Source organism: Oryctolagus cuniculus, chromosome 5, assembly GCF_964237555.1.
Source record: "Oryctolagus cuniculus chromosome 5, mOryCun1.1, whole genome shotgun sequence".
In the NCBI taxonomy this organism is placed as follows: Eukaryota; Metazoa; Chordata; class Mammalia; order Lagomorpha; family Leporidae; genus Oryctolagus; species Oryctolagus cuniculus.
The window spans coordinates 44,751,022-44,769,312 of record NC_091436.1 but is presented as its reverse complement, the minus strand read 5'-3'; the positions used below and the strand labels follow the sequence as shown (position 1 = coordinate 44,769,312).

The 18,291-nt window shown below is 36.6% G+C and overlaps 1 protein-coding gene across 3 annotated transcripts in view; it reads left to right on the top strand.

The window, feature by feature from the left end:
* RNF217 (ring finger protein 217) overlaps positions 1–18,057 on the top strand; it is a 141,322-nt gene extending 123,265 nt beyond the window's left edge. For 2 of the 3 annotated variants that reach the window (XM_017345347.3, XM_051855357.2), the window contains 2 exons: positions 5,453–5,524; positions 8,380–18,057. In XM_017345347.3, the coding sequence (XP_017200836.3) occupies positions 5,453–5,524; positions 8,380–8,453 (146 nt within the window). In that variant the 3' untranslated portion in view covers positions 8,454–18,057. The remainder of the gene's footprint in view (positions 1–5,452; positions 5,525–8,379) is intronic. The other variant, XM_051855355.2, reaches the window with a different exon arrangement.
* The last annotated feature ends 234 nt before the right edge of the window (positions 18,058–18,291 follow it).

The following is an 18,291-nucleotide window of genomic DNA, read 5'->3' as shown; positions in this document are numbered from 1 at the left end:
GAAACCAGTACCATCATTTGCTGAAATCTTAAGTGATCTCTATAAAAATATCCTCTCAGAGCTTAATGTCCTATAATATAATTTCCCACAGCTAACAGCATACAATAGTTGTGATCAGTTTGAATGATTTTCAGTGTTTTCTGTTTATTTCCTTATGTTGTAGATGTTATAATTATTCTACCAATATTTACTGCTAATTAGTAGACTTTAGTGAGATAGCTAGACATGTAACTCACATTTATAACAATTATGCTTTGAGAAAACTCATGGCAAATTAGGTTTAGAGGTGTAACCTACTGGGAAATCTAATATACAGAGAGAACCCCAAAACCAAGACCCTTGTATTTTCTGCACTTCTGGGTCTTTTCTTTCCTGCTTCACTGCCATCTTGGATTTTGTTGTGACAAGATGTTTCCTTTCATTTTTTATTTTAAATAATCTTTCCTTGGGCCAGTGTTTTCTTTCCTTTCTGTTTTTCTGTGTAGGCGTTCCTACATGAGGGAATTTACTTCCTGCCCTACTTACCCAGTAGCACTTTGCATGCATTCTCTTTGGGCCCTCTAGCTATTTGCCAGCTTGTCCTTAGCATCCTCATCTCTGGTCAAACATCAGAGGTATTTTGCAGCCTGTAAAATGGACAGTGATCTGAGCACCCCTCAAAATTCTTAGCAGTAAGATGTTTTCTCTGTCCACTCTTTTCTGTTTTCTTCTTATTTAAAAACTTTGTGGTCAGCTTTCTATAAATGGCCTTCTTTTTGCCTAACTTCCGTTTAGTGTGTGTGCATGCATGGTTGCGTGTGCATGTGCATACCTACAGCTGCGTCCAGATAAACCTGACATAGATAGATCTCTCCTCCCACCCCGGGCACAGCTGGGATGTGCTTTAAGTGCAGTTACACTGTAACTCCTTGTAGAGTTGTCTCCACCTCTCCCATTCCCACAAAAGGCAATAACACAACATTACTTACTTCTGCTGTGGAAGAGAGAGATGATAGAAAGCCATCCCACCCAGTATCCTTTTGTGATATGACCCAGCATCCTCCTTCAGTCTTGGACCAGCCTCCAGATGTCCCTGACCAAAGGTAGAGAAAGGACCTGCATTGCTCTCATGGCTGGAGGATAGGGAATGTGGTCTTCCTTCCACATGACCAGATGTGCAGCTTTTAATCAGAAGGTCCACTCACAGAAAATGAGGAAGAACAGATCCGGGGCTGATGAGCAGCCTCTGACTCCGGGGCATCTCCCAAGTAGGGAGAATGCAGACTATCTGATGAATGGTCCTGGGAATAAAAGTGCCTGAGGAAAATTTAAAATTCTCATATTATCCCATGCAAAAAAATGTGAAGCTTTGGGACTGGCATTTTTGGTGCCATTGCCTATGATTCCTGTGTCCCATATGAGCACCAGTTTGAATCCCAGCTTCTGCACTTCCAGGCTAATGTGCCAGGGAAAGCAGCAAATGATAGTCCAGGTGACTGGGACCCTGCCACCCATGTGGGAGACCTGGATGGAGTTCCTGGCTCCCGGCTTTGGCCCAGCCCCAGCCATTTGGGGAGTGAGCCAGGGAGTAGAAGATTTTCTTCCCTTTCTGTCTAACTACTCCTGTCAAATACATAAATACTTAAAGTCAAGCTATTTAATTCTTCAAAATAGATTATTTCTAGATGGTAAATAATTCATATGAACAAATCAATGGAACTAATTCTAAAAATAAATACCCATTTTTTTAGATGTATTTATTTATTTGAAAGTCAGAGTTACACACAGAGAGGAGAGGCAGAGAGAGAGAGAGAGAGAGGTCTTCCATCACTGTTTTACTCCCCAATTGGCCGCAATGGCCAGAGCTGCACCGATCCGAAGCCAGGAGCCAGGATTGTCTTCCTGGTCTCGCACATAGGTGCAGGGGCCCAAGGACTTGGGCCATCTTCTACTGCTTTCCCAGGCCATAGTAGAGAGCTAAATCGGAAGTGGAGCAGCCAGGACTCAAACCAGTACCCATATGGAAAGCTGGCACTGCAGGTGGCAGCTCTACCCACTACACTACAGTGCAGGCCCCAGTACCCATCTTTTTAAAAAAAGATGAATTTGAAACTACAGAAGAAACACAAATAGCCCATAAATATGTTCAGAAATATTCAGTGTTATTAGTAATCAAATAAATATAAATCTATGTAAGATTTTAGACTACTAAGTAGCAGATTTTTTAATTTAATTCTCAATGCTAGAAATTTTCTGAATAAATTGGAAAATTTGTATAATTATTTTTAAAGAAATTTTATATTAATATGAAAGACTTTTGATAAATGATAAATCTACAAGATGACAATGTAGTATGTGCAAGTATAATTTAAAATAGCAAAAACTGGAACAAAATTTTAAATATAGTAATGTTTTTAAAAGATAGGATATTGGGTATGATAGATTATTATCTTAGCTATTGAAAATGTTTTAAAAGAATTGTTACTGACCCAGGAATAAGAAAGTATGTTAAATCCTCAGACAGTTTGAAAGTTAGACTTTACCATGTTTTGAACAAAGTTTACATAATTAAAAGAGTTTCTTACTTCCTAATGAAGAGGGAGCACTTAAGAGGGTAATTCCAAAGATTCATGGAAAATGCCCATTATGAAAAACAATGCATTAGCCAGCGCCGCGGCTCACTAGGCTAATCCTCCGCCTTGCGGCGCTGGCACACCGGGTTCTAGTCCCGGTCGGGGCGCCAGATTCTGTCCCGGTTGCCCCTCTTCCAGGCCAGCTCTCTGCTGTGGCCAGGGAGTGCAGTGGAGGATGGCCCAAGTGCTTGGGCCCTGCACCCCATGGGAGACCAGGAGAAGCACCTGGCCCCTGCCATCGGATCAGCGCGGTGCGCCGGCCGCAGCACACTGGCCGCGGCGGCCTTTGGAGGGTGAACCAACGGCAAAGGAAGACCTTTCTCTCTGTCTCTCTCTCTCACTGTCCACTCTGCCTGTCAAAAAAAAAAAAAAAAAAAGAAAAGAAAAGAAAAGAAAAACAATGCATGAATTTTAGTTTTTTGCACCAATATAAACTTATCTTTAATTGCATTTTCTATTAACTATTTGAAGTATCCCCTTATCAGGAATCTTGAGTTCTGTGATATTTGAGAGAGAAAACGTCTCAGTGCTGTCACTTTACAGTCATGTTTCATTACAGTAATAAAAATATAGTGATAATTACTTTAAAAGGAAATATGAATGAACATACTGAGCTATGTGTATGGGCGAGAAACAGACTCTTCTAAAAGGTACAACGTTTTAAAGTTTTAAGCATAGCTTTAAGAGTATACTAAAGGCTTCTGTATATAAAGATAATTAAAAATGAATCTTAATGAGGAATGGGATGGGAAAGGGAGTAGGAGGTGGGACAGGAGTGGGGGTGGGAGGGTGGGTATGGGGGGAAGAACTGCTATATTCCTAAAGCTGTACCTAGGAAATTTATATTTATTAAATAAAAACTTTCTTTAAAAAAGTATATTAAAGGGGCAGGCATTGTGGTGCAGAGGGTTAAGCTCCTGTTTGGGACTCCTGCATCCCATATTGGAACACCCATGGTAATCCCAGCTATGCTGTTTCTGATCCAACTTCTTCTTGATGCATCCTGGGAAGTAGTGGATGTTGTACCAAGTGCTTGGACCCCTGACACTCACTTGGAAGACCCTGATGGAGTTCCAAGCTCCTGGCTCCTGTGCTAGTTCTCACCACTGTGCATATTTGCGGGTGAACAACCAGCAGATGGAAGACTAATCTCTTTTTCTGTCTCTGTCACTCTGCCTTACAAGTAGATGAAATTAAATGTTTTCTGGAAAATTCATATCCTCTTTTTCAAGACTATACTAAAATATTTGTTAAATAGGATTTAGTATTAATTGGATTGTTATTAGTGAAAAAATGTAAGTCAAACTCAAGGTTAGACATTGTGTCTTCTGAATGGCAATCATTTTAAATCAGATATTAAAAACAGTATTTCATACACATCTGGTTCCAAAGACCATTTCTTAAGAATAAAAAAAAGTGAATATTTTTTCTAACAAATTTCCAACTGATGTCTGTTATATTTCTGCCTTATGTGTATGTATATGTATATAGCAAAAACTATATACCTATATAATTGATTATTCCAAGGTACCATCTTTAATTTATAGAGTTGTATTGCTGATTCATCCTTAAACAACTGCAAAGTCTCTGCCCCTTTCTTATCTCCTGTTGTATTTGGGTTGTGCAATTGTACAGCTGTATTACATGCCTTAAGATTACTCTGCCGTGGACAGAACATTAATTATTAGTGTTTATTTTGGGATAGTGCCTTTCCAACTCAGTGGGATTCTGATTATTGTCTCTGTGCTTTGTTTTCATGTGACTAGCATTTGTTAGTATCACTGCTTAGTCATTCATTTAGAAAAGAAAATGCTGACTAATGCTCTGGGCATGGTTACCAGCATTTAGCCTTCCTATTTAATTTTTCATTTTTAAATTGTTAAAACAGGGGTGAGTATCTGGCACAGAGGTCAGAATGCTGCTTGGGATACATACATCTCCTATCAGAATGTCTGGGTTCAAGTCCTGGCTCCACTTCCGATCCAGCCACCTACTAATGTGCACCCTGGGAAGTAGCACATAATGGCTCAAGTAACTGGGTGCCTGCCACCCAAATGGGAGACTCAGACTGTGTTCTAGGCTCCTAGCTTATGTCTGGCTCATCCCTGGCTGCTGTGTGTATTTGGGGAATGAATCAGTGGATGAAAGATCTCTGTCTCTGCTTCTCGCTCTGTCTCTCTGCCTTTCAGATAAAAATAAAAAATACATTTGTTAAAATGATTGAGTTGAATGACCTTCAACATTTTGTATATTTTCTGGTAGTTTTTCTCTTACAGAGCATCAGTGTTGAAAGGTCCTATTGGGAGTGTTGTTCACTAGGTGTTCATTAGTTTGTTTTTTTTTTTTTTTCAACACAAGAAGTAAATAAATTGTTTGTTCAGTTATGACCTTGAGCAGAAGGCCCTCTATAGAAAGCCTACCAACGCTCCATTTTGTAAGCTAACTTTTCTCCTGCCAACTCTGCCAACTCAGATATGTCCCTCCTTTCTTTATTGCTCAACATCTTGAAATTGAAAATCGAAGAGATCTAAAGGAAAAGCAAAAGCAAACATTTTCCTAATAGAATAAGGGGAACCCGTCCTCCTGTGATTTGTTTGCTTATAAAGGACAAATGATTTGTGAGATGTTGTAGGCAAGTGCCTAGGATTTCAATGATATTATTCAACTTCCCCATGTCCATCTGTTCTATACCTGATAGATTTCTTAGAGAAATACTGCCTTACTTATAATCAGACTTTGTGAAAAATAACATACATCTAGATATTTTAAAAGCAATGGAATAATTGTCTAGCAAATTCATTTTGAGACTTTTCTAAGTGACTTTTACCTTTGTTTTGCAGCTGGAAAATTATTTGTTGCACCTCTAATCCTGGTGTTGGGATTAGCACTAGGGGCCATAGCGGTTGTAATCGGTAAGAAGCATTTCATGTATTTGAGAACAGAAATTTCTGAGGACCATAGGGACAACATGAGAGCTAAAGGAATAATATGAGATGGTTACCAAGTGGCTGTGATTTCTTTTCCATGCCTGCTCTAGGTAGCTAATCGTGTATCATACATCCAGAGGAGCATGTTTCCTATCGGATATATTCGTGTGACTATTTCAGTTTGTACCCACTTTGGTTCATATCTTCTGAAGCATTCTTAACTCCCTTTAATACCAACATTGATAGACCTTGTATTCTAGATTCAAATTTTCCAATTCTGGCTTCAGCTTGGAGTAGCAATGAAAAGAGGCTGTGGTACATTGTTGGTTAAAGCAGAAAATGCGTCAGTGTGAATAAGAACATCCATCCATCATATACTTGAGCACTGACAAACAGAAAAACCTACTCGGGCCGGCGCCGTGGCACAGTAGGTTAATCCTCCAACTCGGCATCAGCATCCCATATGGGCGCCAGTTCTAGTCCCAATTGCTCCACTTCCAATCCAGCTCTCTGCTGTGTCCTGGGAAAGCAGTAGAGGATAGCCCAAGTGCTTGGGCCCCTGCACCCATGTGGGAGTCCAGGAAGAGGCACCTGCCTCCTGGCTTCGGATCAGCACAGTCCCGGCCGTTGCGGGAGAGTGAACCAATGGAAGGAAGATCTTTCTCTGTGTCTGTCCCTCTCACTATCTATAACTCTACCTCTCAAATAAAATAAATAAGAAATCTTTAAAAAAAAAAAAAGAAAGAAAGAAAAACCTACTTGGTTCTACTTCATTGAAAGAAATTATGAATGACTAATTGACAAAAAAAATCCTGTATATTAGTGAAATGGTTATTTTTCCATTCAATTGTTGTTTAGCTGTTATGTGTATTCCCACTAAACTAGGGTATTTTAGCTTTTTATTTGTTAAACTTCTTATTCAGTGAAATATTAAGCCTTTTTCCTGTAATATAAATATAAAATGTTACCTCAAAACTAAAAAAAAAAAAAGCTAGGAAAAAGGAGGGAGAAGGAGGGAATATCATTATGTTCTTAGACTTGTGTGTTTAAATCATATTGAATCTGTTAAAAATTAATTAAAATTTAAAAATGAAATTTTAAAAATTTAAAATCCTATGTGTGTACTTGTATTCATATAACTGTACTAACATACATGTTTTATAGTAGTTCTTAGACTCACCATGTTTAGAATATCTTGTCAAGCTGGTTAAAACACAGATTGGCTGGTTCCTGGTTGAGTTTCTGACTCAGTGTAGGGGCAAAGCCATGAATTTGTATGACAGTGCTTCAAAAAGTTTGTGGAGGATGACATTATGAATTTATTTTAGAACAAAATACATTTTGAAAGCCATGCATTTTTTTTCATAAATGAGTATTTTTCACTAACTTTCATGTTTAATTTGTTTTGATTTTTTCAATTCAAAAGGCTGAGACAGATTTCCCTGAGGTGGTTCACTCTCCAGATGCCTGCAACAGCTGGAGCAGTGCGAAGCTGAAGCTGGGAGCCAGGAACTCAGTCCTGGTCTCCTACAAGGGTGGCAGGGATCCAAGTACTTGAGCCATGGCCTGCTACCTCCCAGCATGACATTAGCAGAATGCTGGAATCGGAGGTGCATCTGTACCTGGAACTGAGGCACTCCACGGCGGGACATGGGCATCCCAGGCAGGGTTGTTTTTGTTTTTGTTTTTTTGTTTGTTTGTTTGTTTGTTTTGACAGGCAGAGTGGACAGTGAGAGAGAGAGACAGAGAGAAAGGTCTTCCTTTGCCGTTGGTTCACCTTCCAATGGCCGCTGCAGCTGGCACAATGCGGCCGGCACACCGCGCTGATCCGATGGCAGGAGCCTGATACTTATCCTGGTCTCCCATGGGGTGCAGGGCCCAAGCACTTGGGCCATCCTCCACTGCACTCCCTGGCCACAGCAGAGAGCTGGCCTGGAAGAGGGGCAACCGGGACAGAATCCGGCGCCCCAACCGGGACTAGAACCCGGTGTGCCGGCACCGCAAGGCGGAGGATTAGCCTAGTCCGCGGTGCCGGCCTCAGGCAGGGTTTTAACTGCAGCACCAAAGGCCTCTCCTCCATGAACGTTTTGAAGGCCCCTCCTATCCCTAAAACACTTCTCAGATGGTACAGATGCTGCTGGGCCCGTGACCGCACTTTGAGAAGCATTCTGTTAGAGCATTTTAAATTAAATGCCATAGATAAGCACTGCTTTGATGACTGCTCCATATAGTAGATAGAATGTGGCATTTTTTTTTGCTAGAAGAGTGATTTTTATATGCACGTTTCTGTTTAGCTAGTAATGCATGTGTAAAACAGAATGGATTATAAAATGTTTGACATTTTAAGTTCTGTCAGGGAGTGAGAACTTTGCGAAGTAGATTTTATTATCTTTGCTTTATGGTAGAGGAATTAAGGCTCAGAAAGATGTCTTAAGTGGGAGAACTGCAAGTGAAACCCGACATTGGGCTCTACGGCCTGTGCCTGACACTAAGTGCAGCCATCCGTGTCCAAATGGCATGAGTATGGAGAATAAAGAGCATTTAAACCTAATGCCTGAGATTTTGATAGAAAGCATTATTCCATATGTAATCTGTTAGGACTGAGGGGGTGATAAAATGGGGAGAAACCTAAAGGAAATGATGAAGAATGAAATCTTTTAGAAATAAATATATTTCATAGCATAATTACCTCTCTTCTCCGTGTTTACATATTCCTAAATAATAATGATTTATAAATAGTTTGCAATTCAGTAAAAATGAAAAATTTTAAATAGAAATCCCTAACTGTCCATGCTCCTAATTCAGCATAACATTTTCTTTTTTTTTTTTTTAATTCCTAGGTTTATTTGTATTTCCTATCTATTGCCTTTGTAAAAAACAGAGAAAACGGTCACGGACAGGTATGCACTGGTGAAGGGCAGATGCTTCCCTGGCTCAGGAGGTCCAAGTAGGAGCTTGACAGAGTGGTACGGCCATCTGTGCATCACAGCCTGAAAAACACTGACAGCAGCCTCCTGCCATCTTGGTCTCCCATGGTTCCCTGCAGGCCACAATGCCTCTAGCTATGGTGCGCTCCCAACATGGTATCCTGTTGTTTCCCTAAACAAATTGCTGCTTTTCACAGTCACTTTCATAAACTATAAACATCTGTGTCATAACTCTGACTTTTGTAGTCCTTGGAAGAAAGTATTTTACTTGAGAACCAGTTATCCTCAGAATTGTTCTGAGCACGCCTCTCCTGAGCATTGCCGCAGACTGTCTTTGACCCCTGCACCTCCCTCCAGGCCACCCTCCAGACTTGGTGTGAACAGCTCAAGTCCTATCTGTACCAAGAAGCATTCTGCCACTTTCGGAAGATAAAAGCTCACCGAATGCACCTGTTGTCATCTGTGGCCCAAGCAGTATAATTCTTTTATCCTTCAGATGCCGTCATTGCTGAAAATCTCAATGCCCTAAAGGGAACTAATGAAACTAAATTAATGAGAAGAATCCTGAGTTACTGAAGTGTATATGTGTAGGGGTGTGAATATGTGTATATATTAATATAGATTAAAACTAGACCCAGTAACCCTGTATTTATCTATTTCCCTGCCTCTACACTATTTTTCCACATTTTCGTAGACCTATTTAAAGATGACGGTTCCTTTGTGGGCATACTTTGGTAATGTATTGAATTAAAGTCAATGTAGACAACAGGCTATCCTGATGTTGACCCTTTCTATGTCTTGCTGTCTCTGTCACACACACACACACACACACACACACACACACAAACTTGTCGATGTTCCCCTCAAGGAATATGAAGCTTTGTAAACTGACAAAATAGGATGCTTTTAGGAAATTCTCCAGACCCAAATGCTGACTCTTTTCCTATATTTTGACATATGTGATTCACTTTATGGATAAATTATTCCACACAGGTTTCTTTAATACAAAGAACAAGTTTGTTGTATAGAGAGAACTGCTTAAGCCTTTAAACAAATCCCTTCTCTGCTAATATGTTAACCAACTTGTAATTACAGAGAATTGTGCTGGAAGTTAAGGTTTTACATTATTTAATACTCCACCTTTTCCCTTAGTCTCTCTTTCTTTTTATTTGTCCCAAAGTTTTTCATAAAAACAAACATTTTTGAAGGATTTGTCTTAGGTTGACTGCTCAAATGCATAAACTCTATCTTCTTATGGAGGGGTAATTTGAAAACAAAACTTCATAGATGTATCTACAATAGAAACAGCTTTTGGAAAAGAAAAAAGTGCAGAAAATATTTCAGGAATTTTCTTCTAACCTGAGAATTCTTTAAAAATAAGAAAGGACAAGTATCTACTAAACCATGATATTCTATTGTTTTCATCACAAATGTTCACCAGCAGAGTGAAGAAGCCTCAGTGTCCAGTCATTTCCAAATTCTTAAAATTAGCTGTGAGCCATAAATATAGCACTCATTTGTCATCAACCTTGTCTGACTCCAAATAGATAAGGTAACAAAACATGCATTAACATGGATAGTTTGTCTTTGTTGACTCCAGAGCATAAGGACATTTTATCACTTTTGTTTGACCTAAAGAGTACATGATAGTGATGGCTGAAGCCACTCAGTTCGTATTTCTGAATAACACAAAATAGCTCCACTACAGCTTCTGGGCTGCTTGCATGTTTCAGATAGAAGAGAGTGTGGCATCCCTGGCAGTCCTGGGGTAGCAGGAAGCAGAATGCAAGATGAGAAGATGTGATGTTCTTGTTTCACAGCTCCATCTTTTCGTTTTCCCTTCCATGTATTCCTGAGTGTCTGTCTGAGGTACTCCAGTATTAAAGCTTAACGAATGAGAATTTCTAGCTTAAATTCATGTATTTCTGCCATAAAAGTGCTTCATTTTTGCAAATTCACCTTTCCTGAACTTAGGCATTAGTTTGGCAATGTGTGAATAGGATGACTTATAAATCTAGCAGATATCTGCGTGTATGATATATATCTACACATATGTATCATACATATGCGTACATTTGCCATATACATATATGCCAGCTGGCAGAGTAATATACTCTCTGGTCTTAGATCATCTAGTTTCTTAGGTTTTTATATCTGTTGTCTTTGGCTTACTCAGGGATTTTTATTCCTTTCTTTGAATAACTTATCTTTTAGAAGTATTTTTATATAATTTGGAAAACTTTCCACTATCCCAGTTACAGCAATGTCTGTTATCAGTGAAGACTATTCACCAGTGCTTGAGAAGTGTGCACTGTGTTACACAAGATTTTCATTTTTCTATGCATAGATTTTTTTAAATTAATGTATGCATTTTTCTCCTATAAGATTGCTATATTTGGCCTTTCTCTGCTGGTAACTTAATTATTAGTGAATTTTTTTTACTTAGCTTTATCAGGATCTTAAAAACAGAATAAAATGAAAAGAAGTATTTATATGTCAGTGCCAACTTTGAAGATATAACAACAGTAGTAACTTTTGGGATAAATTCTAAGAACTATTTTAGGAAAAGAAGTGTGCACATAACATAAATATCTTTCTATCCAAGGCTTCTCATTTTTATATGTTTTTATTGTAAATTTAATATATATTCCTTTAAAAATAAAACAATATACAATTATTAAATACAAATTTATCTGTTTACCCCTAATTTTTTGGGGGGTAGCCACTATTAAGGTTTTGGTATATGTTCTTCCACTTTCTGCAAATATACAATTAAGTGTGTGTGCATATGTATCAATGTGTGTGTTAGTTTTATACAAATAGAATAATAATATTCTTACTGTGCTGTGACTTCTTCATTTGGTAGATACTTTTCATAAAAGTTTAAATAAATTTACCTCATTCTTTTGTAAATTACTACATAATCCATTGTGGGGCTATACTTACACCGTCCCCTGTTGAATGGACATCAAGGTCATTTTAACTGCTCTATCAGTAACCAGGCATTAGTGAAGTCCCTTTTGCATAAGTTTTTATCACCTTGCATAAACACTTCCGTAAGTTTTTAAATTTGGTTTTTAGAAGATATGTGTAATAAAATTTGTAATGCATTTCCAGGAAATTAGATCATAGAAATAAGGTGTTTGAGAACCTCTTTTTGGAGAAAATGAAAGATTGTATAGGAGTGCATAATTTTTGAAGGAAAGTATATTTGGAAGGATAATTTCCTGCATGCTTTATTAGCCAAATGAGTACCTTGCCAAAACTTTTATAAGAGGAAATTAATCCTTTTTCCAATAAAAATAAAATGTGATAGGATATTTCAGATAATGTGAGAAAGATGAATTGATTTGGATTTGGAGATGGCCTATTTTTAAAACTTGAAGTTTTTAAATGACAAACTCTAGCCAAGTTGATGATGCTTGTCACATTTTTGAAAACACTATCCATGTTCATGCATGTTACTCCACATGTTATGCCATTGTGAAAAGTAAGAGCAATGGTTGGCAAATATAAACCCCAAAAATAAGCCATAAAAAGATAAATTAGATCCTGTAAGTTTTGGTGGAATGGCACGAAACGTTCATTTTATTCTGAATCCCAGCAGTTCCCTGGGGATTTCAGTGTGTGCAGTAAGAGGAGAGGTCTCAAACCTTTTCATGCAAGCAACGTCTTGTAAGCCACCACACTGATTTTCTGATAGGTGCTATTGTATCTTAAGAGTAGAACAGACAGGAAACAATCAAATATAATTAAACACCAGTCAGGTTGCAACATGATATCTTTAATTGTGCATTCTCTACTATGGCATCAAGATTCAATGGAACCTGTCAGGAAATGCCTTGTTGTGTAGCACTCACCATCTCTTGGGTCCCATGGCCCCAGGACGCCTGTACTTTTCAATCCTTCCACCCAAATGGATGGCCCGTATTCTACACACTGTGGTTGTTTCTTCCAGACCCTGGTTCCCCTCCCCATTTCATTTTTCTTTAAACCTCTGCTGTTCTAACTAATCCTCTCACAAAAAGAGACAGGAGGTCTGGCAGGTGCAGAGCATCAGCACGATTCCCTGACCTTTGTTAATTCAGAGTGTATCTGCCGAAACATGCTGCCTATTAAAATTTTTAATTATAAACAAGTTAGTAACCTAAATAACATCAGTTGGGATAATTTTTTAAAGTACAAAAAAAGAAAATTAATACCAAAAGCCATCTTAAATTTTAATTTTGTAAGCAAGATGCATATATGCCTTAATGTGAGTCTTCACATTGAAGTGTATGCTCATTCTTCCACATTTGTGACTAAAACCAGTTTTTGAAAGTAGTTTTTCCTGTGGTTAGCTTTATTGTTTGATATTAATATGTTAACATACAGCCTTAAAGTTCCATAATGCACTTTAAAATACTTGTGCCATCCAAGTGATTTAACAAGAGTTAAAGCAATGGACATCTATATGGACTTCAGTGGAGAGAGAACAGTGTTAGCAAATACAGAATACAGTGATGCACCACTTAATGACTTCCATCGATGCCTGACCGCATATGTGATAATAGCTGTACCATATGGCCCAGGTGCATGGGATTGGTAGGCGGTACAATGTAGGTTTCTGTAGGTATACTCTGAAGTCACACAACGACTGAATTGCCCAATGCCACTTTACTTAGAACATACCCTTTTGTTAAGCAGCATATGACCGCATGTCATCTCTAAATTTAGGGGTAATCAGTAGCTAAAAATTTTAAAAACATAAAACATACCTGAAAAAAATGTTTCTGAGATTATGATAATCCTGGAAATTGGTGAAAAGAAGCTCAAAAATAGCAACTAATACTTTAAAAATGTTACATAATAACCTGGTTGGAATGTTTGTTTAAAATATTCAGTTAATTTCTATTGCATAGTTCATTAATTCTTTAAAACAGGTCCCCTCAGTAGAGACATGAAAGTCAAAACTACCACCAGTGACCAGTTTGAGAAAGCTTTGTTTTTCAAATGATTACGATTTAATTCTGACATTTTCCTCCTAAAATGGTATACAATTATATTTTATATATGTATCCACATGCTTACTTTGATAAAACTGAAATAATTTTATAGAGGTATTGAAATATGGTCTGGAAACTCAGAGTTCCAAAATTTGGGGAGTATTTAAGATTAGGAAATGTTACCTTTGAGATATAAACCGATGATAGAAACTTTTAAGAAAGAAATGTAGTAGGCACTCCTTGGTAACTGTGGTTTTTCAGAGTAAAACTAATTTATTTCAAAGCCAAGTATTGTGTGGAACTTCTATTTTATACCACTGTTGTAAGATTAGAACTTTGACTATTACAAATCCAAGAAACAGAGAGCCACAGTAGTGTGAGACTATCATACTTGTCTATCTAGAGAATGAACTGGAGCCTTAATATATCACATACCTTACAGAACCCTAGACACATTGTCCACTTTGGAAGCATGTAATTATGCATACTATAAACCATATTTTTGCTGAATAAATGACTGTTTTGATGGACAATATGGACTTAAAAAGCAATAAATTATTTTTTTAAATACATGCAACATTGCCACTCCTTCCTTTTCTTTTCTTTTTTTTTTTTTTTTGGGGGGGGGCACTTCATTTTTTTTTTTGGACACTTCATTTTTTTTTTGGACACTTCATTAAGTTTATTTAACACTGCATCACTTAGATTACACACAGTAACTCAGAAAATGCTGCCTGTTTTTCAGTTCCATGCCACATTTTTCTCACTTTGTTCCATTAATATTAAATTACTGTCTTCCTTGCTTAAAAAGGGATACCTTCATACTTCAACATCAAGTTCATATTTTCTCTTAGATTTCCCAATTGTCATGCCTTTTTTGCCTCTACAGTCCCCTTCCCATCTTGGCCAACTGTGGATAAATTGCCCCACCGTGTGCTCCTTTGACTCCAGTGAAATGAAATTCAGCACTGAAAGGACTCCACAGTTTAGCCCTGGTAATGAGTATAAAATTGACTTATTTACCTTGGTTTATTTTATCTGTAAATTGAAATGCATCAGGAGTTCCTGGAATAATTTGATCTCTTCTTGATACCTGTTGGAGAATACTGCCTTGTTCTCTGTCAAAAAGCATGTCAAATGAATGAGAACATGTTTTTTGGATTAGAAGGACTAATAATACTCTAAAATCAAGCATCAGAAGTTGTGTTATGAATATCATAAGATCAGTATTGTGTTTGCACATGAGTTGAACACAAAGTGTGTGTAGACATTCACACAGCCTGACGCCAGGTTATTCATTTTTCACCCATAATGGGTTATGGCTATGATTTAGGGCCTTTGAGCAAAAAGTTCTATAGCTTGGACTTGCAAGTGGATTTCCATAGTGTGACATTTGTATATAAGATTCAACCATGGGTTCATAGCTGAGAACATTATTAAACTTTTTCATAATCTAAGATAGATCATATTGAATGTAACTATTAGCACTATCCTAGAGAAACCATTTGTTCTTTGCAAATGTTCAACTCTCATTGATATTATTTAGATATAAGCCACACTCAAGATATATTTAGTAAAGGTGTAGTCCAAGGAAGTCAAACTAGGCTATTGTAGGGCCTCAGAAATTACTGAAATAATATCATTTCAGATCCTCCCTTGTAGCTGGCAAGCTGTGTTGTCTGTTGTTGGTTCTTTGTAAACTTATTATGTGTTCACCTCATGCCCCATCAAAAGAAATATTCTCAACAATTCAAATTCTTAAAGATGACATTTTCAATCATAATACTGCCTCTTTTATCAAAATGTTTTTCTTGTTTCTTTCAAGCAAATAGTACCTGAATATTTGATACAAATATCTAAATTTTTTCAGTCTATAGAACATTACCATGCTTTATATTTCTTTATAAAAAAATTCTAGATAAAGTACCATGACATTTTTTTATCAGATCACTACAAACCCTTTTACCAAAGGCCTACTTTTTTAAAAAGTTTCATATGGGCACCCCTTAATAGTTTTTATTATATTATCATTTTCATCACAATTAAAATTCTGTGGATGATATTAAAAAAAAGGGTAGACCAACTTTATATTTCATATGAAACCTAGGAACAGTAATTGATTTGCATATATGTGGAAAATACATATGCATGTATATAATAATACCATCACCTTAACAAGGACAATGCTGCACATTTTAATATGAAAGTTAATGGATAACCTTGTTGCTTATGAAAGTAATTGTCGACATAATAATAAATAGTAAATTCTAAAAGATGACAAATAATTTTTGGTAGAAGGAACACAAACTCAGTGGCATTAAAATGTTATTAAGTTATATTAACACATTATTAAGTCACCATGAGAATTTGTACTTTTGTTTCTACTTCAAACACAATTGATTATAAGACATTTTAGTGAAACAAATATATTTGTATTGCAAAACTGTGGGACAATTAAATTATTAATATTCTCTTTTTCTGGAGTATAAGATGGTGAAAAGCAGATGTTTAATCTGTTATTGTATGTTCAGAAATTGCAGTTCTAAAGAACAATTTTTGTCTATTTAAGGAAAATATGGCCCATATACAATATATTCTCAATAATAGCAAATGGGAAGAAATTTCTTAATTTTAGAGTTAATAACTTTCACTAACAGTTTATATCAAATCCTGTCCATTCCACTATATTGTATATTTTTAGTTTTCTATAAAATTTGTAACCTTTTTCCAAGTAATGTGCATCATAATACTTTTCATGTTTAAAATGAGCTCAATTGAAATATTTCTTTGATTTTTCACTGATATCAGAAGATACTTATGTAATTTTGTTTTTCAACTTTTTCTGAATTTCTGTGGTAATACAGTTAACTTTGATATTGAGAAAACTATTTGGAAGAAACCATTTTTAATATATTGTAAGAAAGAGGCAGGTAGAAATAAAAAACAATGTTAATATTCTTATGCAGAAATCTGTGAAAAGAAAAAGAGGAAAACAAAATATGCTGAAATGAAAATGAAAATGTTGGAAAATAGAGTATTTAAAAGACCATTTAATTTCTTACATTGTTAGAGCAATCAGCTTCTTATTTCCAAATTATTTCTTGCTGTTGGTGCCACGAATTGTGCTTTGAACATAGTATATAATTTCCTCACCACTTGAGTGTTTGTTACTAATTTACTGAAAAGAATGGAAGAAACTGGTGAATAAAAGCCAGGGAAAGTGGGTTGGTTGCCATTTCCCGATAGCACTAATTTGTATTCCCTTTAACTTTCCATATGGTGCTTTGTGTGATGAGTATATAACAGTTATATGTTATTAGTGCCTTATTTTTTTCACTTGACTTTATTTCTTATCTAAAGAGCCATATATATTTTTTGTGAGTGTTTTTTGGTCCCTCTATTTAAACTGCTAGTGAGACAGTATATCTTTAGGTATGTATATAGGCTGTATTTGCTACCTTAATCGACTGTACAATCTTTAGAACAGCAGACTAGCCGATGTATTTTCCTCAAATTCATTTTTAAGCCAAAGTACAAAAATGGATATTAAACAACAGAAATTAAAGCCATTGAAGTTGGAATGTGTTTTAAAACGATGCACATACAAGAATGCTGATTGTCAAACAGGAGTTGGAATGACTGACTGTGGCTCCAATTAGGACAAATTTACTGAAAGCATTAACAATAAGAGTGAGTATATGGTACTAGAGAAATCTGACTGATTCTCTGCAACTTATCTTTGGCAACATTTCATCAGTAGTGTACTCCTATCCAAATGCTGGAGACCATGGTGTTCACTATTGACATGTTGTTCTTCATTCACAGTGGACTTCATGGACATCAAGCCATTTTGTGTAATATATTATTTTGCTCTTCTGGGTCTGTGCCTTTGTTTTACTTTATACAAAATGCTGGTTTTCTTGTGTTCTTTATGTACCATAGTATATACTTTTCCTGATGAATGTATGATGAATCATTAAAATAAACCATGTGCATAGAAAAGATAAAAGACACAGGTTGTATATGCAAATATGTGTAAATATTTGACAAAGAAAAAAAAAAAGGAAAAGAATCTTCCTGCCAACAGATAGGTCCTGCTGGACAGGACCTGGAAATTTAAAGATTTTTTTAAGTGGTGAAATTTAAAAATCTATTACCTCAGTAATTTTCAGTGGATATGTGTTAGTGTACTGCTCTCTCTTAGTAAGTACAGTCTCGCTTGCTGCTGGTGGTTAAAGCAACCCAAGTTTCATATCACACAAATTTTAGGGACAAGTTTTTTTAAAAATGAATATCTTGTGATATTTTGGAGTCTAATTACGGACTTTCAGTAATGTCCCTATGACCTTTTGGTTGTAGTTGGGCCTTTTTTTTTGGTTGGTTACTTTATAATGGGAGGGTAATTTTATTATGAGATCAGATCTCATGGAAGAATATAAAGACATTCACTCTACTTGGATGAAAACTATAATGGGAATCAAACTACTTTGATTATCACTGTATGAGCTGTTGTATGGATTACTGTGGAGTACTGTTTACCACATGATGTGTGCAATACATCATGCAACATCATCTAGCAATGCCTAATAAAATTTTCAAAAGAGAAGACTCTTGTCTTTTGTTCCAATAGATTTTAAAGTTAAAGAAAGTAAAGGATAAAATTTGACAGTACGAAAACTACAGTGCATAAGTAAACATGGCATTATTAGAGTATTTCTGCACGGGAGTTAGAAGTGGAGAAGCAAGAATGAACAGAAATTCATGGGTGTGCTTTAAGGAAGAGAGACTGCTGTGTTGCTGTGGCATGCTTGTGCAGAAGCGCACAGCTTGATGAAGATCG